This window comes from Pogoniulus pusillus, chromosome 8 (assembly GCF_015220805.1).
Source record: "Pogoniulus pusillus isolate bPogPus1 chromosome 8, bPogPus1.pri, whole genome shotgun sequence".
NCBI lineage: Eukaryota > Metazoa > Chordata > Aves > Piciformes > Lybiidae > Pogoniulus > Pogoniulus pusillus.
In genome coordinates, this window is record NC_087271.1 from 16,849,432 (window position 1) to 16,873,611 (window position 24,180).

Consider the following 24,180-nt stretch of genomic DNA (forward strand, 5'->3'; position numbering starts at 1 on the left):
TGGCCATCCTCGTCCTTCCTTAGAACAAAACTAACACATCTGCAGTCTTGGACAGAGAGGAAAGAAGGTCAGGACAAGATTTAATTAGGAAGTATTTATAGTGGTGATCTTTTGTCAACATGCAGCTGTTCTTTACTACACAGCAAGTGAGGAAAGTGAAGCAAGCGTAGTAAGGAACCAAGCCCAGAACAGAATCCAGCAGTTCTAGCTCCGAATGTCTCCATCTGTTCAGTGAGGCATGTTCCCAACAAATACATAGCCTTAATGTTTAATAAAATTTAAAAAGAAAACCAAAAAACACTAAAAACTTGCAGTTCATACACTTTGGAGAACAAAATCAGCTTAGATTGAGTTAATTTGCAAGTGAACGAGTCATCAGTGCATCTGTCTCAAGAAATAATCCTCCACACCGTAAGCCAGGCTGAATACTTAAGGGCACTGAATGAGCAGAAGTATGTTAATCAGATTCTTTATTTACTCTTCAACTCTTTTGAGTGTGGTTTGTTTTTTAGGGGAAGACATTTTCACTTTTTATCTTTTCCCTTGTTCAAATGAACTCGATTGCATGCTACCACCTACTGAGGAATGCTGCACACCAGACAGAGCTGGGTCTAAACCAATCTGCCTCAGTAGGAGAACGTTAGTTTCTAAGAAATCACTAAGAGAGGTGTCTGGGCTGTTTTCCCTGCTCTAAATGTCTTAGTCCAGCCTCTTTTCTTATTTCTCTATATAAACAGCTTTTCGTCCTCTATGTGTAACTTGCTCATAGTCTACTTTCAAAATTTTCTGAAGTTCCAGTTTGGTTGTAACTTTCTTCACCTCTCACTGTATAAGTGGCTTTTCTGACACTTGTATCCAGAATTTTGCCTTGGCTGTGTTTCTAGTTCTGACTTCCCACACTTGTCAGTTTTGACTAAAACCTGTTTCTCTCCTTGAGGCTTATGAGATTACACCAAAAGGTAAAGAGCACAAGAGAACTCCAGCAGAGATAAAACATCCAAGCTGTTTTAGCTACAGGAGAGGAACACTGGCTTATCAGTGTATCTGATGAAAGAAAAAAAATATACTATACATTGGGAAATTAACTGTCGCTGTTGTAACACCTCAATGTTCTCCCACGTGTGCCTCTGAAGTTGTTATTTGATATTCTGGAAGACCTTTCTGTCATCTTAAAGTTATAAGAAAAGCTCCCATATAATTATTGAAGCTATTATTAAATCTCAACATAGCTGGGGTAGGAAGCTACTGTAAGTGTGAGTCATGAGGTCTTATGCCAAGATTACAGCACTGCAACACTGTGGCTTCCTGCAAGACCTCCACTGGGGCAGATCAGATTCTTACTTTAAGAAAGAACACAATAAATCAGAAAGCAGCAAAACAGGTACCACACAATTTCAAGGTATTTTTCACAGTCCTGCAGTATCTTAACATGGGAGATTCCATCAGGAAAACAGCAGCAAGTGCTCTAAAGACTACTCTGCAGTAGGAGGCTTCCCTGTCTGCTCTGCAACCACATGCCTCTGGCTTTTACCTTCCTTACTTGCTTTGCAACCACATGTCCCTGGCGTTTACCTTCCTTACCTGCTTTGCAACTGCAGCGCCCTGGCCCTTTGCCTGAGGGCTTTTTTTAGGTCTTCTGCCAAGCATGCTGGTTCATGAGTTTCAGAGGACTCTCTCTAAGGGACTAAGAGCACACGAAACTGCACGTCAGTATCCCCTCCTGTCTCAAAGTACTGCCAATGCACGCAGGCAGCAGAACAGGCTGTACACAACCCTCCAGCTTTCATCGGCCTCCAGAACACTGAGCAATACGGGAGGGAGAGAGGCAAACGCCATGGAACACCCCTCCACAGCCCAGGTCCGCCAGCGCCGCCTTCCCCACAGCCGCTCTTCGCCGAGCACCCAGCCCTGCCGCACCCCTCCCTCCATCCCTCCCTCCGCACCCAGCTCTCCCCTCCGCCACTTCCTCCTCCACCACCCTCCCGGTCCGGCCCCGCTCCTGGGGCCCCACTCCCCGTCGGACTCGCCGCCGTGTGAGGGCGGAGCAGGCCTGGCCCGCCCCATGCCCCCGCCGTGCGCTCCCCGCCCCGGCGCAGGGAGGAGCCGGAGGAGAGGATAGGCTGAACGCCGCGTAAATAAGTCGCCTGCCGGCGCCGGGCTCTCAGCAGCACCGCGACCGGTCGGTCCGTGGCGGGCAGGCCCCGACTCACCTCGGCCGCTCGCTGCCCGCGCAAAGCCTCCCTCCGCGGCAGCGCCCGCCCGGCCGGGGACGCCTCGGCCGCGCCTCCAGCAGCAGCGCATGCGCAGAGCGCGCCGGGGGCGGGCCAAGGAGCGCTCCGGGCGGGAGGTGGAATCTGGGCCCCGGCGGCCTCGGCCAGCGTGCCCAGCCAGGGGCTGCGAGAGCGGGTCCCAACCGACGTGAGGCAGCTGCTTTGGTTAATCCCTGGTATCAGTCACGCAAAAACATAGTCATGGGAATGACAAACGTCTTTCTCTCTCCATCTCCCTGCCACCACTCTCTTCCATTCCAGTCTTCAGCCTTGACTGTAAACTGAAAGTTCCTTCCATTGAGCTCACCTTTCAACGATGATTTCATTACTCAGGTCAGTGAAGAAGAGGCCCATGAACCGCTGCTCTTAAGGGAAAAGCTCCTAAGCCGTGAGGGAATCGAACGTTCAAGTTCATCCAGCTCAGCTGAAAGGGGACCCAATTACCAACACACAGAAGTATTTTTAAAACGAGCAGTGTAAAATCTTGTAAATGCTTTGCAGTAAAAATGCTTTATTCTCTAAAAAGTCCTTAACTCAACTGTTTAATGGAAAGCATTTAGGGAAAGAGCAAGTGTCATTTTTTCCCCTTTTATTAACAATAAAAAATAGACAATATTAAAAACACTCATACGTCCTACAAACTGTTCACACATCCTACATCTCACTCATCCTTGAGCGCGTATGTGACGTCGTCCTGGCTGATGTTGAGTCGCACCCGCACCTGCAGGTACTTACTGCCGGGCTCCACCAGCAAGATCCTGCAGGCACCCAGTCTTGCACACACTGCCATGATGTCGGAGACCGTGGGGCGCTGCAGACCCTCCACCCTGCACAACACCAGGTGCTGTCGATACACCTGCCAAAAGACACAGGCTGGTCACCTCCTGCTCTCCACACAAAGCACAGGTCTTGCTCACCCTCTGCTCTGCATAGCACCAGGTTTTGCTAATATACTTGTCAAAGGACACAGCTTGGTGACCTCCTGTTCTGCACAAGGCCTGCTCACCCCCTGCTGCAGTTCTGCAGGCTAAGGTGAAGGAGCAGCTTCCTTCCCTCCATAGACCTCTGGGAGGGGAGAAACTACCTCCAGGCTGCTCAAATGGAATGCACACATGCTGCATCTATCACACAAGCTGGTAGGACTTTGGAATTAGCAATTCCAGGCTACAGGAATTAGCAATTCCAGGCTACAGTCTCCTCCTTTATATGACCCCAAACCAAAACAATTAGCAACTTACCTTGCCTGCAATTTTAGAACTATGATTTTATCTGTTACTGTACATGTAACTAGTTATATATAACATAACAAGTTATGCATCAATCCGCTCAGAAGTGACACTCAGGCCTGGTGACTAGCCAACATGAGTCACACTGACTACAGACATGCAGCATTACAGCCTGAAAAAGGCTTTTAAGCACTCACCATAGGGTGGTGAATCTGCAGGGTGGTAAACCTGTGACAGGAGCCACTTGGGGCCTCCTGCTTTTTTATATTTATGAAAAGCAGAAGAAAACTCTTTTGGTGGTAGGGTAGAACTGGGAAAGTGTGTCATGATTGTAACCAAGAATTCTTTGGCATTCTAGAACAGACTGCCCAGTTACCTGTGCAGCCAACTGCTGCAGGCATTCAGGAATGGAAAAATCCAGACAGAATTCTTACTTACAAAGCTGTAGAACCAGTGAAATGTAGCATGTTATAAAAATGTTTACAGCTATATCTTCAAGAATTAGCATTTAGCTTCCATACTGTGAATGGTGGTGCAGAGCTCTGCTGGTGCCAGGTATGTTACAGGTCTACTAAAAACTTGAAGCTCTTTGTGACATAACTGCCTCTGCTGTGAGAACCTCTGAACCAGTTCCCAGTTTTCCTCCTTGAATCACCTGCCTGGTATTTTCAGGTTCTCTTTTCCCTGTTAGGCAGCATGTCAGATGGAGGCACGGTTTTCAGATGCAGGCCAAAGCCAACGATCCAGATCACTGATACCAACCCAGGAGCAGGTCTTGCCAGTTTTCAGTCTCAATGCACCCAGGCTCTGCACCTGGCCTGGGCAGCAGTGTTGCAGTTCACCTTGCTATCATACCATCATCCATCAAATGCGATGCACTTGTCCCAGAGGAGGAAAAGGATCCTGGGACAGGATTTGGCAGGGCTCATTGATAGGACTTTAAACTAGATTTGAAGGGGGAAGGGGTTAATAGTCTCCTGCTGGCTGGTGACAAACAGCGGGGCAGCTCACCAGAGGGAGAGGGATGGAGACCTAATGAGGGCCCTCCACTTGCTGCCCTGAGACAAGCCAGGGATGATGCACCAGGACAATCTGAGGAAATCAAGCGGAAGTGGCACAAGAGTACAACAGGGCCCACCCAGCTGAAGTGCCTCTATGCAAATACACAGAGCTTGGGCAACAAACAGGATGAATTAAGGGCCACTGTGCTGCTGGGATGCCATGACATAGTGGCTGTTACTGAAATTGGTGAGATGATTTCCACAACTGGAATGTAGGGATAGATGAGTACAAGCTCCTTAGGATGGATAGGCAGGGAAGGAGAGGAGGTGGTGTTGCCCTCTATGTCAGTGACCAGAGAGAATCTGTGGCGCTCCACCTGGAAAAGGATGATGAGCTGGTTGAGAGTGTATGGGCTAGAATTAAAGGGAAGACAGAGGAGGGTGATGTTACTGTAGGGGTCTGCTACAGGCCATCTGACCAGCAGAAACAAGCAGATGAGGCCCTTACAGGCAAAGAGAGGTGGATCCAGGTCACAAGCCCTGGTCCTCATGGGAGATTTCAACCATCCTGACATCAGCTGGAGGGACAACACAGCAAGGCATCAGCAATCCAGAATGTTTCTAGATTGCATAGAGAACTTCCTCCTCCAAATGGTAGAGGAACCAACAAGAAAAGGTGCTATGCTGGACCTTGTTCTCACCAACAGAGAAGAGCTGGTGACCAGTGTGGAGCTTAGGGACAGCCTTGGCTGCAGTGACCATGAAGCAGTTGAATTTAAGATCCTCAGGGCATCCAGGAGGATGTATTCTAAGCTTACGACCCTAGACTTTAAGCATGTAGACTTTGATCGCTTCAGGGATCTGGTGGCCAAAGTATCATGGGACAAAGCCCTAGAGGGAAGAGGGGCCCAGGACAGCTGGTCAGTATTCAAGATCGTTAGGAGGCCTGCCTGGCTGAGCAAGGAGCTCCTGGATATGCTGTCACACAAAAAGAAACTCTAAAAGGAGTGGAAGAAAGGACAGCTGGAATGGGGGGGATATAAGCAAGCTGCCCCAGCAGCTAGAGATCTGGTTAGGAAAGCCAAGGCAGAGTTTAAATTGAATCAGCCAGGGAGGTCAAAGGGAACACCAAGAATTTCTACAAGTATATTAATGGTAAAAAGAAGCCTAGGGAAGGTGTGGGCCCCTCAGAAAGGAAACAGGTGAAATGGTCACAAGTGGCATGGAAAAGGATGAGGTTCTCAAGGATTTCTTTATCTCAGTCTTCACTGCAAAGGCCTCCAGCCACACTCCTGGAGCCATGGAAGATAATGGCAGGGACTGAAAGGAAGAGCTGCCAATCATAAGTGAAGATCAGGTTCATGATCACCTGAAGAACCTGAAAGTGTTCATGAGACCTGATGGGATATACCCACAGGTACTGCGAGAACTGGTGGATGAGGTTGCTAAACCTCTCTCTAGTCTATTCCAAAAGGCATGGCAGTCTGGTGCAGTCCCCACTGACTGGAAAAGGGGAAACAGAACTCCCATTTTCCAAAGGGTAGGAAGGAGGAGCCAGGGAACTCCAGGCCAGGCAGTCTCACCTCTGTGCTCAGTAAGATCATGGAGCAGATCCTCCTGGAGGCACTACTGAGACAGGAGAATAGTGAAGACGTGATTGGCCACAATCATCATGGCTTCACCAAGGGCAAATCTTGCCTGACAAACCTGGTGGCCTTCTATGAACAGGTCACAACACCAATAGATGAGGGGCAAGCAGCTGATGCCATTTACTTGGACCTGAGCGAGGCCTTTGACATTGTCCCACACCACATCCTGGTCTCCAAGCTGGTGAAGCATGGTTTTGATGGGTGGAGCACTCGGATGGATAAGAACTGGCTTGATGGCTGCACCCAAAGAGTGGCTGTCAATGGGTGCATGTCCAAGTGGAGGCCAGTGACAAGTAGAGCCTCTCAGGGATCAGTCCTGGGACCAGTCTTGTTCAACATGGATGGTGACACGGACAGAGGCATTGAGTGCACCCTCAGCAAGTTTGCTGCTGACACCAAGCTGTGTGGTGCAGCAGACATGCTGGAGGGCAGGGATGCCATCCAGAGGGACCTGGACAGGCTGGAGAGGTGGGCACAAGCCAGACTCATGAGGTTCAACAAGACCAAGTGCAAGGTCCTGCATCTGAGTCGAGGCAATCCCAAGCACAAATACAGGCTGGGTAGTGACTGACTGGGGAACAGCCCTGAGGAGAGAGACTTGGGGTGCTGTGAGTTGAGAAGGTCAACATGAGCCAGCAGTGTGCACTTGCAGCCTGGAGGGCCAACCAGATCCTGCACTGCATCAGGAGAAGTGTGGTCAGCAGGTTGAGGGACATGATTCTCCCCCTCTAGTAGGGATGTTTGGTCTGGAGAAGAGGAGGCTCCAAGGTGATCTTATTGTGGCCTTCCAGTATCTGAAGGGGGCCTACAAAAATGCTGGGGAGGGACCTTTTAGGATATCAGGTAGTGACAGGACTAAGGGGAATGGAGCAATGCTGGAGTTGGGCAGATTCAGACTGGATGTGAGGAGGAAGTTCTTCACCATGAGAGTGGTGAGAGCCTGGAATGGGTTGCCCAGGGAGGTGGTTGAGGCCCCATGCCTAGAGTTGTTTAAGGCCAGGCTGGATGAGGCCCTGGCCAGCCTAATCTAGGGTAGGGTGTCTCTGCCCATGGCAGGGGAGTTGGAACTAGATGATCCTTGTGATCCCTTCCAACCCTGACTGATTCTACAATTCGGTGAATCTTACCAGTGAAAACCTCAGACAGTGAAATATTGACACTGTTGTCTGGTAATGTTGACAGTGCTCCCTTCCTTCCCAGAGGAAAAAGAAAAAGAATCCCAAACACAACCATACCTGTTGTACTGTTGCCTCCTCAACTCCTGCCCTGCGAAACTCTGCCAAAATTGCTTTCAAAAAGATTTGTTCATGAAATGAAGCATTCCTAAGTATCAAAACAAAACAGACAGAAGTCAGCCTGCAAGTTTGGAATTTATGAAACAACAGGAAGAAGACTGAAAGAGAAATTGCTTGGTAGCCACATACTCAACTGCAGAGTATTTTTCTGCCTGAGTGGGGTAGTATATATCAACTAGCTGTGGTATTACAGCAACTTTTGCACCACAACCACCACATTTCTCATCCCCTTACCTCTCTGTGTCTCTTGAACACAGCATTTCATTCCACATGTTACACATACTCTGCAGTGTTGTGTTCACCTTATAGTCAGTTAACACTGAGGTTTTTGGGCCTAAGCTGCACTGTGAAAGCAATCTTTACATAGACAGCAAAATAATGTACCTCTACCCCTTCGTGCCCCCTTCCCTGCTGAAACAGCTTCTCTTCCTTCTGAATAGGAACTGGTAAATCACTTTACAAGCTACAGCTTGTGTAGAACACTGAAGGGCAACCAAATTCCTCATATGCTTCCTTCAGGAAACCTTTTGGAAGTCCTACCACAATCTATGTTAAAGGAAACCCAGCCTAAATGGGAGATACTTGCATTCTGCTCAGACATCCATGCCTGCATCTGAGTGAGCAAACACAGTGGCATAAGGCAAGCAGATGTGTAGAAGGAAACACCTGATTCTTGAGGACCCAGTGCCCACACTATGCATATCTGAGTGGATCTTTTTCCTTCAGTCGAGATCAAAGTCTTCTCCAGACCAGCACCAACCTCTTCACAACCTCCTTTAAGGTAGCTGTAGAGAGCGATGAGAGCTGCCCTCAGCCTCCTCTTTTTTACACTAAACATCCCCAGCTTTTTCAGACTCCTTGTAAGATTTATTCTCCAGGCCCTTCCCCAGCTTCGGTGCCCTCCTCTGCACTCTTGTATTGGGATGCCCAAAGCTGAACACAATACTCAAGGTGTGGCCTCACCAGAGCAGAGTACAAGGGGACAATCACCTCCCTGGTGATTGCTGGACACAGCATTTCTAATCTGAGCCAGGATGCCACTGGCTTTCTTTGCCACCTGGGCACACTGCTGGCTCATATTCAGTTGCTTGTCCGTTACAACCTCCATGTCCCTTTCTGTAGGCAGCTTTCCAGCCACACTGCCCCAGGCCTATAGTGTTGCTTGAGGTTATTGTGGCCCAAGTGCAGGAGCTGGCATTTGGCCTTGTTGAAGCTCATGCCATTAACACTGGCCCATGGATCCAATCTATCCAAGTGCCTCTGGAGAGGTTCTCTACTCTCCTGAAGATCAACACTGCCACCTAACTTGGTGTCATCTGTGAACTTACTGCTGACATACTCTGGTGTCTTCATCAAGATCGTCAATAAAGATGTTAAACAGAAGTGGTCCCAACCCTCAGCCATATGCCTTTGTTTCCTCTGCGAGTCCTATTTTGTACCTCTCTAACTGTTCTGCATCACACTTCAAAGGCAGGATCCACCAACCTGAATGTGTTTATAGGTTGTTTAGATGTGAGGATATTGTTTAGGGGTGAACTTCGTATAGTAGGGTTAATGGTTGGACGTGATGATCCCAAGGGTCTTTTCTAACCTGAATGTGATTCTGTGCATGCTGCAAAGGTTGCTGTGGACAGACTGAATGGCTTTGAAAAAAAGAACTCAATGAAAATGACATAAAAGCAAGGAAATCCCTCAGAGATGGTTTTACCTGATTGCTTTTATATATGGCGATGAGAACATTTCATCTATGGCTTCTGTCACATGGGCCATCCTGACTATTTCAGGGGTTCTCTTTTGGCTAGCAAACTCACAGATCTCAGTGGCCCTCCTGCAGATATCAAGGCAGCGCCTTGCATCGCCAGATAGTGCTGCAACCTAGAAGGAACCATGAGAGGTTTGTAGCAACATTTCCTACAATTTGAGGAAGGGGTTACCAAGAAACTATGGAACAAAAACCTCACAACCCACCCACAAACTAGCAGAGCAATACTACTGTAAATTGTGCTACTAGAATCCCAGATGGTAAGAAATAATCTTACTGACCAAAACCAACCCTCCTATACCCCTATCTGGCCAGCACAAATTCACTACTGAGTTTTTTTTCTTCTTCTAACCACAGAAGTCAGATTAAAATACTAAAACTCCAGGAAATTCAGCTTGAGCAGTTCAGTTCACTACCACAGTTTTTTTTTCATGAATGTCATCAGTAAAGACCCTACCACAGTTCAGGTTCAGGCAGGGGCGAGGGGGTGGGAAAAAAGAAGAGTGCAAAAAACTGCTACTATTTTCTATACTCAATAGAGTATTAAGAGTACATCAATATTTCCTAGTGTCTCTCAAAGAAACATCTAGATGTCTGGGATGTCTGAAACTGTTTCTTCAAACCCCAGATGGAGTTTACAGCTTTCCTAAAGCTATGAAAATCCCTAGACAGTACTGGGCTCACTTGCCCAGGAGATGCTGCTAGCATATGAAAGTGCTGCAGCCCAGCTGGAGCAAAGAATGAGGAATCCTTCATAAAACCCAATTGTGAGTTATTTTTCTTGATTTTCTCAAAAAAAAATTTTAAAAAAATCATACCAGCAAAACCTGCAGCTCATTCAGTCTGCAAAGTCATCACTATTGTTCTTACAAAAAGGTGCTTCCACCATAACTGATGTATTTACTTCTACATGTTTATGAGTGCTCATTTTTAATCCTGCAGAAAAAGTTCAGGCACGTACCAGCTGACAAATATGCTAACATCATTTTAACAGATTACTTTAATGTGTAACTGCTAACATAGTAAAATCATGCACACATCTTAATTTGATAAGCTACTGTATCTAATGTGTTATTTTTTTATATAACAGTACTAAAACTGGCAACAAAACAGGTGATATCCATTATGCCAAGCCTGAGAAAGAAAATGGAGATAGCTATTTCTCCTGCTACTGCCATACTGCCTGTTGGCTCTTTCCAAGATCATCCAGTCACTTGGGTGATGCCAAACACTGGAGGAAGCTGACATCATCATGCATTGTCACAACTCTTGCTGTGGTATCTTCAGCTATCAGAACGTCCTCCTGCCTTCTCAAAGCAGGTGGAAAAAGCAAGGCTACTGTCACTGTTTCCTGTGACAAGACCCTGCACACCTCACAGAGAGCATGTATGATCCACTGCTCACGCTTCACTTGTCCCCAGTACAAACCATGGAAAGAGATCCAAGTCTGCCCACTTACCAGTTCTGCCCTGCTGCCCCAAGCTCTACTCAGCAGGACACAAAGGACTCAACCCTGGGCTGCACTCACCTTTCTGGAAACCAGCTGGATTGCATCCTCTTCAAATGCCTTTGTGCCGTTCAGCCTGGATGAAATGATTTGCTGTAACTGTTTGTAGGTGTAGGGCTGAAAGGACATTCTGGTGAGGCCCTGAGGTAAAGAACACAGTACAGACAGTGCTTGAAAACTCTCAGCTGCTCAAGCACAGCCTGTATAAGTAAATTCTATTTTCTGATAGGAGCAAACTCTCTTAAAGATAAATCTTATGAACAGCAACTGAGGGAGCTGGGGCTGTGAGGAAGAGGACGCTGAGGGACCCATCTACCTGAAAGGGCATTGTGGACAGGCTTCTGGTCTCTTCTCACAGGTAAATAGTGATAGAACAAGAGGGAATGACCTCAAGCTGCCATTGGGTAGTATTTACTGATGTCCAGTCTAAACCTATTTCCCAGCAAGAGTTGTCAAGCATTGGAATGAGCTGCTCAGGAAGGTGGAGGAGTCACCAACCCAGCAAGCTGTTTATAAGTCGTTTGGATGTGGTGCCTGGGGATATGGTGTAAGGGTGAACCTTGCAGAGCAGAAATATCAGTTGGACTTAGTGATCCTGAGGGTCTTTTCCAACCACAATGTTTCTGTGACTGTGATCTCTTTCACATCCTTCCCTTCCAAGAAGGATACTTTAATCAACTCTTCCACTTCCTTCCATATTTTACAGGAGGTCTGAGTGGTGCATTTTTAATACAGAATTTGTCTCTCTTGTGACTATATGGACTCAGCTGACCTGCAGGCTTAGTGGGTGGGAGAAAGCAACTGACATACTGTGGAACTATTTTTGAGCCACAGGAGGAGGCAGAGCACTGGTTTTGAACATCACTTTTCAGAGCAGTGATGAAGAGATGACCTAAGAAAATCTATTCAACAAACAAACACACAGCTTTCTGTCCAAAGGTATCCAACAGTCTAACAGCTGAGGATGGCAAACAGGGAGACAACTAGGTGCCAGGTAACTGCCTGGAATGGAAGGGCAAAGAGGAAGGGAAACCAGAAAAGAATTCTTCTGAATTCTAGAGTAAACAGTTTAACCGTGAAGCATGGCATTCGATTATCCAGATCTTAATATGTTTAAAAGGATATCTGCATTCTTAATTGATTCCTACAAGAACAGTGTACTAGCACAGCATAGCATCTGAACAGCCAGCAAGCTGGCTCCTAAATTTACTTTGCTAAGATTTATGTGTTCATTATCAGCTCTCAACCACTGTTCAGTCTCTGATGGAACCAATCCTATCTCTCCCCTGATTACTTTTGACTACACACAGTATTTAATCGGTTTTCATTTCACAGCACAGCAACAAAGCTGCTGAGACTTACCAGCCTGCTGGCTACTCTGTTCATCATTATTCTCTCTGGCAAATCCATGGTGTTGGCAACAGCCAAGATGATTAACTTGGAGTGCTTCTGAGTGGGCCAGTCAAATAAATTGTACATCACATTCTGTTTCCGGGTCCAGAGAAGATCAAGCTGCAGAGACAGCGAAAGAGAAGAATCAGGCTGGAGAACAGCCTTGTTATTTACAGTGCCTGATGGGGGATTGAGAGAGCTGGCTCTGCCACAGACTTCCCATGTGATTCTGAGCAAGCCGCCTCTGCTGTGTTTCCATTTCCTGAATTAGGGCTCTCATCTCTTGTGGAAAAGCATGCTCCTACTAGCTGCTTGAACTGTATTCATCACAGTAGTGATTAAACAGCTGGAGTTCTTAAATGCTACTGTGATGTATTTATACAACATTAAACAGGACTAAAAGACCCTCCATGAGGATTATTTTACAGCAAAAAGTGTCTATTTGTTTATTCCTAAACGTAGCACATTCAAGATGTTTGAAAACTTAATAGTTCTCTCACTGGAAAAGTAGCAGACAAAAGAGAGCCGAATTCTATGGTGTTTGGCACTCCACACAACACCTCATTCGGTGACTCAGCCATTTAAATTCAGCTCTCTAATGGGGCTAAGAGTGTGAAACTTATCTTTTTTGCATAAATCAAAAACCCATTTCTTATGATACTTTAAGAATTCTTTGTCTCACCTCATCCACTATCAGCACTGTGCTCTTCCTCTTTGGTCCTGGTGTAGTGAACAGTTTTGCCAACAGCACTGCGGCATGGGCTGCTGTCGCCTTCTGACCTGTCAGAAGCTGGATGAGGATTAAACAATGGTGCAGGTTAAAATCACACCAAAATCCTGGAATAGGAAGTTTGGTTTTAACTTTTCTCTACAAATCAACACCAAGCATCTGGATTTTCCTGTGGTGGGGGCAGAGTAAAAAGCAAAAAAGTAGCTCATAAGGTACTGAAGTCTACCAGAAACTGTCTGGAAAGGAGCTGTGCTGAATGCTGAGTCAGTTCACAGGATGTTGGAAAAGACCTCTGGAGATCTTAAGAGTCCAAGCCCCCTGCCAGAGCAAGACCAGAGAATCTAGCACAGGTCACACAGGAACACATCTAGACAGGGCTGGAATGGCTCGAGAGAAGAAGACTCCACAACCTTTCTGGGCAGCCTGTGCCAGTGGTCTGTGATCCTTACAGCCAAGAAGTTCTTCCTCATGTTGAGGTGGAAATTTCTGTGCTGCAGTTTCCATCCCTTGCCCCTTGTCCTATGCCAGGGCACAAGTGAGCAAAGGCTGTCCCTGTGCCTTCCTTCCTGAGCTCCAGCCATCAGATACTTAGAGACATTGCTCAGATCGCCTCTCAGCCTTCTCCTCTCTAGCCCCACGGCTCTCAACCTTTCCTCATCAGGCAGAGCTGCAGTGCCTTTTTCATCCCTGTAGCCCTCCCTTGGACTCTCTTAAGTAATTCTCTGTCCCTCTTGACCTGAGGAGCCCAGAACCAGATGCAGTTGTTGATAGTCAAGCCATAAAGCAAAACGTAGGCTGCATTTGAGAACGGTATTTGTCCTCCAGAATCCATTGCAAACTGACATCACCTATTTCTTAAACAAGCCAGAGCATGACCATAAGTTATGACCTACATTTCCTTCATCGAATTTCCAGTTCAGTTGGGACAGTCTGACTCAATCACACAAAGCAGTGGCATCCCACAGGATCCTGATTCTATGGCCCTGGAACTGGGCATCCAATCCATCAGAATCAAGTGCCTGGAATGCTTATGTATTGAGAACCTGATGACAAAACACAAGATCTCTTATTTCAAACCAGAGGGCCTGAAGAGGCTTTGCTTACCTCTAGTATCTGCACGTAAGCTTGGTGAGGGTCAGTTAGCTTCATGCCATTGATCTCCACAAACTGGAATGCTGGGAGCTCATCACTGTCTGCAGCCTGCTGCAGGGAACGAACAACCTCATGAACAGTGGCTGTTTTCCCTGTGCCAGGCACTCCAGAGATGTACATGCACCTGCAACATGAGACAGCATCTGTCAGCAGCCTTTGGATAATGGGCTGGAATACCTGGCCTCTAAGACCAGTCTGGAATACTGCTCTGCCACTTCAGGCAATTGCCTTTATCTCAGTTACCTTATTTGCAAACTGTGACATGTAACACATCAGAGAATCATGAGGGTGTTTACTATTGCAGAGGCAATTAACAACATCACTTTAGGAATGTCATTTACCTCTTTTTAAAAGGGCTTTCCAGACATGTAAGATTGACTAGCTACAAGTTGGTGTTCAATTAGGAGCTATTAAAAAAAAAAGGCAGCCAATATCATTTCTATGTACAACTCTTCTTAAGGAAAATGTCAATTAGGAACTTGAATTCAGCCTCCTGATGGCAGCTTCTGAAATAAAAGCAGGTTTGATTGCCCAACTGCTGTTTTGCCATGGGTAAATGTGACCCCGGTGGCAGTCTCACCACCACACTCACCCTCCTGTTCCATCAATAAGCTTGCTTTCCACAAAGTTATAAATATCCTGGAATTCTTCCTCACGGCAAGGCAGAGATTCTGGGACGGCAGAAACGTGCAGCCTTTTGATTAAAAGAGAGAAAAGAACATTGAAATGGGAGCACCAAGGTTTCCATTTTCATAGTTCTACCTGAGGAGCCTCCAATTAGCCAGATACTTCACCTTTCACAGCAGCCTGTAGTTTTTCAAATGTCTCCTACGTTAAGTCTCAACACCAACATGAAGCATCCCAAAAGAAATAGCCTAGTGTCTTTATCTGTGCTTTGAAGTTTTAAGAGGGTTGAACAGTCATTGTCATATACCAATAGCAGGAATGTGCAGCAATAGAGTTTTAATTGAAAAAATGTCAATGCAGAGATAGAAGAAAACAGGAGAGACCATTAACAAGAAACTGAAAGCCTAAAGCCCAGTTTGAGAGATGCAATCAGTCTTTCTTTCACTGTTACAATTTACAGTGACACCCATAAAGCTTTTTCACCCCCACGAGGAGATAGGTCTGGTACCCTGACAATCTAAAGTTAACAAGAGAAGATCTTTGGTTTAATACTGTTGCATACAACATAGATGGATACTTCATTCTGAAGAACTTGCATGGCCTGGCTATTGTAAGTTAACATTGTAGAACTTGGATTTATAAATACTGCTGGCATTTGGCCATCCTCTGCCATAGGTTCACAGATGTTGTTCCGCTCTCAGAACACCAGGCACTTGTACCTAATGTATTCAGCATAGTAAAGATGCCATTTCCCTGTGTTAGCACAGCCTGTTGCTCTGCACACCTCGCACAGGAAGATGATTTCTTCCCCTGAGCACACATTACCTTAGCCTGGCTTCCTCCAGAACACTGCCTGGTTTCTGTGCCACATGGCTGCGCCTGGGGATTTCAGGAGTCGCATTCCGAGGTGTCTTGGGTGTTCCTGGCAAAGGCTGCAAAGAAAAGATACAACCTCAAACAGATTTTCTACAGACAGCACTTTCTTCTGAAAATGATCATTCACAAGCTTCCCAAACTCAGCTTATGTACAAAGACTACCTGGGGATGCCAAGGTACAGATGAAGAGAGAAACAGCCTTGACAGAGGGTATCATCAGACAAGCCTCACTTCTCTTTCCTTACTGAAGGGAAAAAATAAACTGGATAGGAGGTGCTGGCAGACAGTTACCACTTTGAACTGTCTGAAGAGTTCTGAAATTGTTAATGTTACAAAGTGATCTGGTTCTTAGGAAAGAGCAAGCAGCTAGAAATGGATCTAATTTTATTGTCCAAATCAAAGGAGTCATAAAATACCTTAACATTCTTCTTTGTTGTGCTTACAAGTTCTAGTTACAGCAGGTTTTGCATGCTAGACAGCTCATACACACAGTACAGCTTAGCCACTGACAGCATGTACCTGCCTATGAAGTTGTAGTCTGGTAACCGATTTCCAGCAGCAGCCAGGACACTATCAGACCCCAATGGCCACACTTGGATCCCTTCTGCGTTGGTAACCATCTGCATATGGCAAAGCTTTCAAGAACCAGGACAGCTCTGCTGCCAAGCACAAAGCTGGTCTTACAGCTTTCTGCTACTACCTATCAGCTTGCACTCAAAGACCACACAGGAACAAAACTAAAATGTCTCAGCACACAGCTTACAACACAAGTGAAAATGGTGGCCATGGTTTCATCAGTTTGTTTTGCTCCAGCCCAGTCCAACATTTTCCCCATTTTCTGGTCACCATGGTCACAACATTCCCAGCACATAAGTGCTTCACGCATCTGCACAACTGATATGTCACACATCGTTAGAATCAAGACAGTGTTTCATCAAAAGCAAAGGGGCTCAGATGTGCTACACTGTGCTTCACAGGCACCAAGCAACCAAACACTTGGCTCAGAGGTAATAAACCCAGCTCTTTTACATGGAACCTTACAGTTTTCTTTGGGGTCTTGACAGGAGTGTCAACCGACGACTTCCTTGAAGACAGTGGGGTGTTGAGTGTTCTGCTTGATTTAGTTTTACTTGTTGGTGTGCAGAGCACATCATCATCCTCCTCCTCTTCCTCACTACTGGAAGAGTAAGAGCAGTCTGAGCTAGACAGAAAATCCTCTTCCTTGTTCAACTCTCCTGTGTTTAATATGCTGTGAGGAACAGAAATTACAGTACTTTTAAAGAATAGATACAACTCCACATGCTACAAAGTGTCACTTGCACATTTTCAGCTTTTCTTGTAGTTAACTGTAATCAGCCCAACGTATTTTGTACTTTGCCTATTCACCTGCCATGGCTGTTTCACAGACTGATTCAAAAGCAGGCAGCTTTCTGATGAACACCAGGAGTCAGTTAGCTTTATGCTTCTGAACATCAGAGTTTTCACTCACAGTGCAATGAACCTGTGCTTCTAGAGCCATTTGCACTGCAGTGTTAAGCTGGGCAAACTCTCGAGGCTTGAAGCCACTAACAGCACTGTGAAGGTGGTCTCCTGGCTTGCAGACATTACCTGATGTGCTCTGCAATGCGAGTGATTGTTTGCTGCACACATGCTCGGCGAGAACGTGGTGTCAGAATGAGGCTCTGAGTGTCCAGTTCCAGATTTCCAGTCACACTGTAAAGAAGGAGCACAAAGCTGTCTCTAAGTCCTTCTGGCATCATGCTTGCAGCCAGCAAGAGAAGGCTTTCAAACATCAGGCTGTCAATGAATTCTTGTTTAGCTGTTTACAGACTGGCTGAGGCATGGACACTGGCAGCAGAGCTTCCCCACCTTTATGCTCCCTCTTCAGTAGAGCTTTGCCAAGAGCCAAACCAAACCCACCAAATCCCCACAGAATATTTACTATGATTCATTCTCAAAGATTTCTATAGCAACGGGTGTTTCTAAAAAGCTTTGTGAAGCAGATGAGGGAAGGTGCTATGCCTAAAGAGACCCCTAGTCCCTCCAAGCCAGAGCTGCTAGCTGAACTGTGACCACCAGCAATTGCACAAGTGTTAGCTCCCAACACAGCTGATGTGGGCCCTTATCAACATGATACCATTTTGCTTCCTGTTGCACTCTCAGCGGGCAACAGCAACCATTTCCCCTTGTCCAACACTGACAGCTCTGCAGCTCTCCCTCACTTCTCAGTTCAGACTCATCTGCATCAGTGAAGGGCACTGGACAGTGTTGAAGCGCAGCTGCATCAGCAGTCAAACCGCGTTGCTAACGCCACGCTGCCATCCCGAAGGACCAGGGGCTCACAACAGCAGGGGTTTCACTTCATTCAGATGTGGGGGTTTGTTGTCATTTGTGGTTTTGTTGTGCGGGTTTTCTTTTTTTGAGGGAAGGAAAATAACATTTTCTTCGGGCATCTCTGATCTGCCCTTTAGAGGGAATGTTTCTGGTTTTGCTTTGAGATCCCTTGGTTGTCTTCTTGGGCACTTCATCAGTGGAACCCTTGACTGTTAGTTCAAAGGACACAGTGGTACAAATGACTTGTACAGTTCTCAGAAATTTGGTTTGATCTCCAAAGATCACCACAATGCCATTATCTTGTCAACGGAGAGAAAATGGGGTTTGGTTGGGTTTCCTTTGCTATACAGTAAGTGACAAAAATAGGGTGCAGGGCCACCAAGTGCTGCACCCACAGCTTTCCTCTTCGAAAGAAGGAACACGACTGTTTAACTTCCAGTAAGGAAGTCTGAACCACTCTCCTCTTGCTCCAGTTTAATGTCATTGATCAAGGTTGTGTGAAGATAAATGAGCACACTTTAAGGTTAGATTTCTACAGAACAACCAGCATGAAGCATACAATCCTCATGGAAACGCTCATGTGGCCAGCTGCACCTCTTTCTATAGCTCCCCTTGTGTCAACAGCTCTCAGCAGTATGGCAGTGACTGCAGGGAAATATGCTTATCCTTGCTGTAAGTACAAACCACAATGATCAATATGGTTTCAATTACCTTTCACAATTCTGCGATCCTGAGCAAGCTGTTGTGGGTGGCCTTGCTTTAGCTACAATTCTGTCATCCTACCACTGTCATTTCCAACCTCTTCTCTGTTCTTGTAACCATTTACTGCTTGTGTCCATATTTTAAGTCAACTTCTCTTATAATCACCCCAACCATGCATTCACCTCCGAGTTACACACCTCCTAGAGCTTCATTACAGAGCACTTCTAATTAAGACGATCCCTCTTTTCTCAGGGATTTCAACAGGCAAAAGGTGCCTCACAGACTTCACCTGCTCTTCTCTCCACAAATCTTTCACTGATGTGTTAGAAAAATCACATCAAAACAGACATCATAAGAAGGCCATCACTTACCACCTGGAGTCATCTTCCTTACGAGGATGCCTGGCTTGCTTACTGAAGTCTCTGACTTTAGCATAAGGGGATAATCGTCTGGAATCGGCAAGACTGTCCCAGTGCTCTACAGCACCACATGCTGACTTCGACTTTGCATTGACACATGGTATTTTCGGTGGGGAGCCCAAAATGCCAGTGAATTGCACTTTTCTTTTAGTGGCTGATGGTTCTGACAGTGCTACAGCATTACAGTCATCATCCAAAAGTTCCAAAACTTCAGATCCCAGGAACCTGTCTTTAGATCTTGTAGGACCTAGGAACCAGGAGCAAAACGATCTTTTGTCAAGACACTAGTATGGCTGGCCTGGATAAGCTCCAGAAGTATGGCACAACTGCCTGTTGTTTAAATGAAAGAGGAAGGCTTTACTCTTCAGGAATGAGGACCTGAGTGTGTACAGGAGGCTCACACTTCCTCAGAGACAATTATTAAATAGAATCATAGCATAGTCTGGGTTGGAAAGGACTTTCAAAGGTCATCCAGTCCAATTCCCTCTGCAGTCAGCAGGGACATCCTCAGCTAGATCAGGTTGTCCAGAGCCCTTTTGAGCCTCACCTTGAATATCTCCAGGGATAGGGCCCCAGCCACCTCCCCGCACAACCTGTTCCAGTTCTACTACCCTCATGGTAAAGAACCTGCTCCTCATGTGCAATCTAAATCTGCTCTTCCCTAGTTTGAAGCCATTGCCCCTTGTCCTGTCACTGCAGGCCTTTGTAAGCAGTCTCTCTCCACTCTTCTTACATGCCCCTTCAGGTACTGGAAGGCCACTATTAGGTCTCCCCAGAGCCTCTTTTCCAGGCTGAGCAACCCCAGCTCCCTCAACCTATTTTTGTAGCAGAGGTATTCCAATGCCCCAGATTTCTGATGTTATTCAAAATGTTTATTGTTCTGCCATATTCTGTGTCAGAAGTGACTGATTTCAGTGGCCATTGGAGTAGTAATATTCTACTTCCTTCAATTACACTTAATTAATTGATGAATCTTCCAATATAGCCATATACCAGATTTAATAGGATTATTCCTATAGAATACAAACTGACGTGTTCAAGTTTTCTAACCTGACTCCATCGCTTACCTCACTGAGGCTCCAGGTTGAAAACATGGCACATGACATAAGATCAAAAATGTGCTTATCCAGCCAGACCAATGCAAACATTCTAGTGCACCACAAGCCAGAAGAAGAAAGCAAGACACTGAGATGAAGCTAGGCTGCTTGGCAACATTTCAACCAACAAGCACTTTGATTGAGACTTGCCAGTCTTAAGGTATTTGCAAATGCAGTTGGGTATAAGCAGTACAGCTGCTGGAAATATGGAGTCTCCTTCTATGGAGACTTTCAAGGCCTGTCTGGGTGTGTTCCTCTGTGATCAGAGCCTGAGTAAGGCAGCTAACACTACTGATGTTGAATATAAGCAGTCTGTACTACCTAAAATGAATCAGCACAAGCCATTAGATTCCCAACTCCCAGATCTTGCCATGTACATACTGTTTAACTGCAGCTTCTTCCTTGCTGTTGGAGTCCTGATGCCATTAGCCATTCTCTGCGAAATCCTCTCCTTAGAGAGAGAGGACTTGGAAGCAGAATGTTTTGATTCTATTTCCATCTCCCCATTTCTTGGTTTTGTGTCACTCTGAACAACACTCTTCACTTCCTTTTTCAGAGGAGAAACAATGTCTGAAGCAATAAATGAGTTTGATGAGTTTGAGATGCCACATCTTTTCTTATTAGCTTCTTTCAGCTGACAGAACATGTCACGAGACAAAACCTTAAAGCATTTTCCATCCCATGACTGTTTCACATAGAAAGTTTGTTCCCTGTTTAATTCAAGAGGCATTTCCTCCCCCAGATGTAGAGGTACTACCTGTAAAAGCAGAAAATACCAGAAGACACACCTTAGCACTTGCTGTTCATTTAGCATTCAACTGTTTTTTGCCTATAGGTGACTGGATGGCACAGAGGGCAGCACCTCCAGCCAGCTTTACACAAGTTTACTGAGTTAATAGACTCTCATTCACCTTGCTTCTCTGCATGCAAATCTCTAAGCTGTCTGCCAACAAACAAATCATTTGGGGATGGAAAAAACCAGAACATCAACAGCTTTCATCTGTCTACCCTATGTTAACGGCACTAACAAATAAACCAAACTGGTTATGTGCAAGAGGGAATAAAGCAGCTGCACTGCTCCATGATGCTGTTCAAATGATTTCTGCTTATTTCTTCCCTCATGTAGAGGGTTGCAGTACATACCATGACACTTTTAATAATGTTCTCCACAGCTATGTCATTGTCATAGCCAGAAACCTGATCCAAAAACACTTCTTTGGGAGAAATCTCTCTCTTCAGAAGCTTGCGTTTGTTCTGAGGTATCTCTGCAATCCGGGTGAACCACCGCACAATGGCATGCTTCTGATGAGCACCTGCAGCAACCACAGAGGGCAGTGAACAGAGGGGTTGTAGGGAATTGCAAAGAGTTTTATGGCAGCAAAGATGCCACCAAGAGCACACTCCCTGCACTCAGCTGAGAAAGCATCTGATGGAGATCACAATTAGCATTTTCTGAACTTGATTCAAATGTCTGAGACTTAAGGATTAAGATAACACCTACAGAGGGACTCAGTCACAAAGTACCTGGATCACCATTTTGCTATCACAAGTGAAAAGGTTGCTTATTTGCATAAGGTGATCTAATCAAACCCCACTAAACCATAAGTGACAAAGGAGACATTGCAGAGCGTTATTTGTCATCTCAATGCTGTTTCAGGCATAAGCCAGAAACATTGACTCACAAAACAGAGAATTCTCCTGTTGAAATAGCTCGGGGAAAGGGTGAATGAACACTACAAATGAATTGTTGAGAGTTAAGAGAAACATTTGGAACATGGAACACGTGACAAATTAACAGTAAGTTACTCTCTACATTTTAAGGTTTTCACCTCTGAATGAAAACAAAGCCACATATCTTTAACATATTTGTCAGATAAGACAAAAGGAAGATCTTGCTTTCAAGGAAGTTTCAGGAGTTACATTCCAGTGTGAAAAGAACATCCAATTACATGGCAACAAACATGCATTAGGAAATAAATAAGCTGGACTGATAGGTATTTACATTTTTTTAAAAAATTCAGACCTCTAATTGTACTGATGGCCCCAAATAAACACCAAAGGCCGTTCAAAGAAAGAAGATGCAGCTCATCACAGTATCACAGTATCACCAAGGTTGGAAGAGACCTCACAGATCATCAAGTCCAACCCTTTACCACAGTGCCCAAGGCTAGACCATGGCACCAAGTGCCACATCCAACCTTGCCTTGAACTAATGAGTAGTTTCTAGTTCAGACTCGGACAGTTTTTGTGTCACTCCTCTTCCATGATTTTTATCTCTCCATCTACACCATCTATAAGCAAGGGACAGAAGTGGTGAGCCCTGTTTATTCAGCCTTGCACCTTACTGCTACATTGCCTGATGTCTAGTAAGATGCATTTCCAGGACAGTAGTACTTATGCTCTGACTGGATTCTCCAGTCTCTAAATGAAGCATGATTCACACTGCCTTCCTCAAGGACCACTCCTTTTTAATTGGGCAACGAAGCAAAAAGATTTTAAGAAATTCATGTCTAAGCTCTCTATTTATCTCTAAAGGCTAGGGGAGGCCAGCCATCTGCCCCGAGCATTTGGGGAGCATGTGAATACAGCTGCAGCGATGACCAAAGCTCAGTTTCCTTAGCAAATGAGGCCAATGTTATGATGTTAATGCTAACTACATCAGCATGAAATAGCTAACTCCAAAACAGTTCAAGATTGCTCAGATAGGGAATAAAGGTTTCTTTCTCTTACCATCTTCATACAGATCCAGGAGCTGTGCCAGAAAAGGTTCGTCTGCATTCTCCCCTTCTACTAAAACAAAATCACCAAGCTGTACACAGGTTTCCTTTCTGCTTCTTTCTCGTGCAATAAGGATGCCCCTAGGAAGTGACACAGCCATGTAGTTAACAGGATTGCAGCCTTCACAACTCGTCTGTCACTAAAGCTGATGACCTGGCAGCCTTACAGAAAGCTACACTCCCTCCTGAAAAGCTTACAGCTCCATTCCCCAAACACTTTCATATCTGTGTCAGTTCAGCAGCTAACACTCACTGATTTAGTCAAATGTCTTTGTTTATACAATTCATAACTCGAGAGCTGTGTAATGCTTTTGTTACACACACACAGAGCCTCATGACATGATGCTCAATATCTGATTCTCACTGCCTGTCATATTAGTCTGACAGAAAGCTAAAGAAACCTTCTTTGATTATGTTTCCCCAAGCAAGGCAGAAATAAACGTTAATTACTTGTACTGTAAAGTCCTCAGTTTTCTGTCAGAGCTCGTGGGTTTTCCATACCAGGAGTAGATAATTTTTCTTTGCTGCTGAATGCTCATGGTTCCCAAGGGAAACTAAAACGAATAAGCAAATATCTTAATATTATTATTTAAAAATAGAAGCAGGAAGAGTCAGGATGGCCAAGTATGCAGAAACGCCACCAATCCTCCCCGCGTGAAAAGCGTGGCGTGCACCGTTCGTTCACGGAAGCCTGCCTAACCCTGAGCCTCCATCCGCCGACGCCGCTCCACGGAGAAGAACGGTGTCCTGCAGCAGATTGCGCCTCAACTCCTTTTTTCACTCCCAGCGCCTGCCTGACACATCCCACAAACATACAACTCCCCTTGCTGCTGGCCACTTTGCCTGTATACAGAGGCGATCATCAGCTATTGCCTGCTTACCACTAGGCCCTGCTGCCCCGCCGCGGGACCTTCGGGGCCGGCACAGCCCCTGGCTCCGTCGCCACAATGGCCGGGGCACACTGCCGGCCGCTTCACGATCTTGTCCTGCTGCTTGTCGGCCAGACCTCACAGCGAGCAGGCGGAAGAGACCTCACGAACGTTTCGCTTACGCTCAGTTGTTAGAGCTGATTACGCTTTTGTTCCTTTACCTCTCCCTAAATACGACCTTCGGCCCAGAAACGGGCCGCGGTGCTGTTCCCCCCCACCTACTTCAGTCCATCGGCTTAGCGAGAGCTCGGAAAGAGCTCTGCCTCAGGACGCCCCCTCTCTACCACGGGCTGCTGCCTGCAGACCCAGGGGATCGGAAAGGGCTCTCGGCGCAGCCAGATCAGACCCGCAGCCAGATCCCGAGGCGCCCGCCCCGCTCTCTGGCCGCCGGACCGGGGCCCACTCACCGCGCTCGGCACGGCGCCGCTCCTCCGC

At 46.1% G+C, this 24,180-nt stretch overlaps 2 protein-coding genes across 2 annotated transcripts in view; both read right to left on the reverse strand.

The window, feature by feature from the left end:
- CC2D1B (coiled-coil and C2 domain containing 1B) overlaps positions 1–1,781 on the reverse strand; it is a 34,361-nt gene extending 32,580 nt beyond the window's left edge. The window contains exon 1 of the mRNA XM_064147382.1: positions 1,582–1,781. Coding sequence (XP_064003452.1) covers positions 1,582–1,647 — 66 coding nt within the window. The 5' untranslated portion in view covers positions 1,648–1,781. The remainder of the gene's footprint in view (positions 1–1,581) is intronic.
- Positions 1,782–2,844: 1,063 nt separating this feature from the next.
- ORC1 (origin recognition complex subunit 1) lies at positions 2,845–24,170 on the reverse strand. Its single transcript, XM_064147383.1, has 17 exons — positions 24,153–24,170; positions 23,267–23,370; positions 22,770–22,897; positions 21,183–21,352; positions 20,421–20,796; positions 18,895–19,189; positions 17,096–17,200; positions 16,529–16,736; positions 15,437–15,543; positions 14,577–14,678; positions 13,937–14,108; positions 12,785–12,892; positions 12,073–12,222; positions 10,732–10,851; positions 9,150–9,316; positions 7,382–7,469; positions 2,845–3,126 (listed from the first exon to the last, which is right to left on the reverse strand). Exons 2-17 carry the CDS (start codon positions 23,353–23,355, stop codon positions 2,932–2,934), a joined length of 2,580 nt encoding a protein of 859 aa, XP_064003453.1. The 5' UTR covers positions 23,356–23,370; positions 24,153–24,170; the 3' UTR covers positions 2,845–2,931.
- Positions 24,171–24,180: the final 10 nt, after the last annotated feature.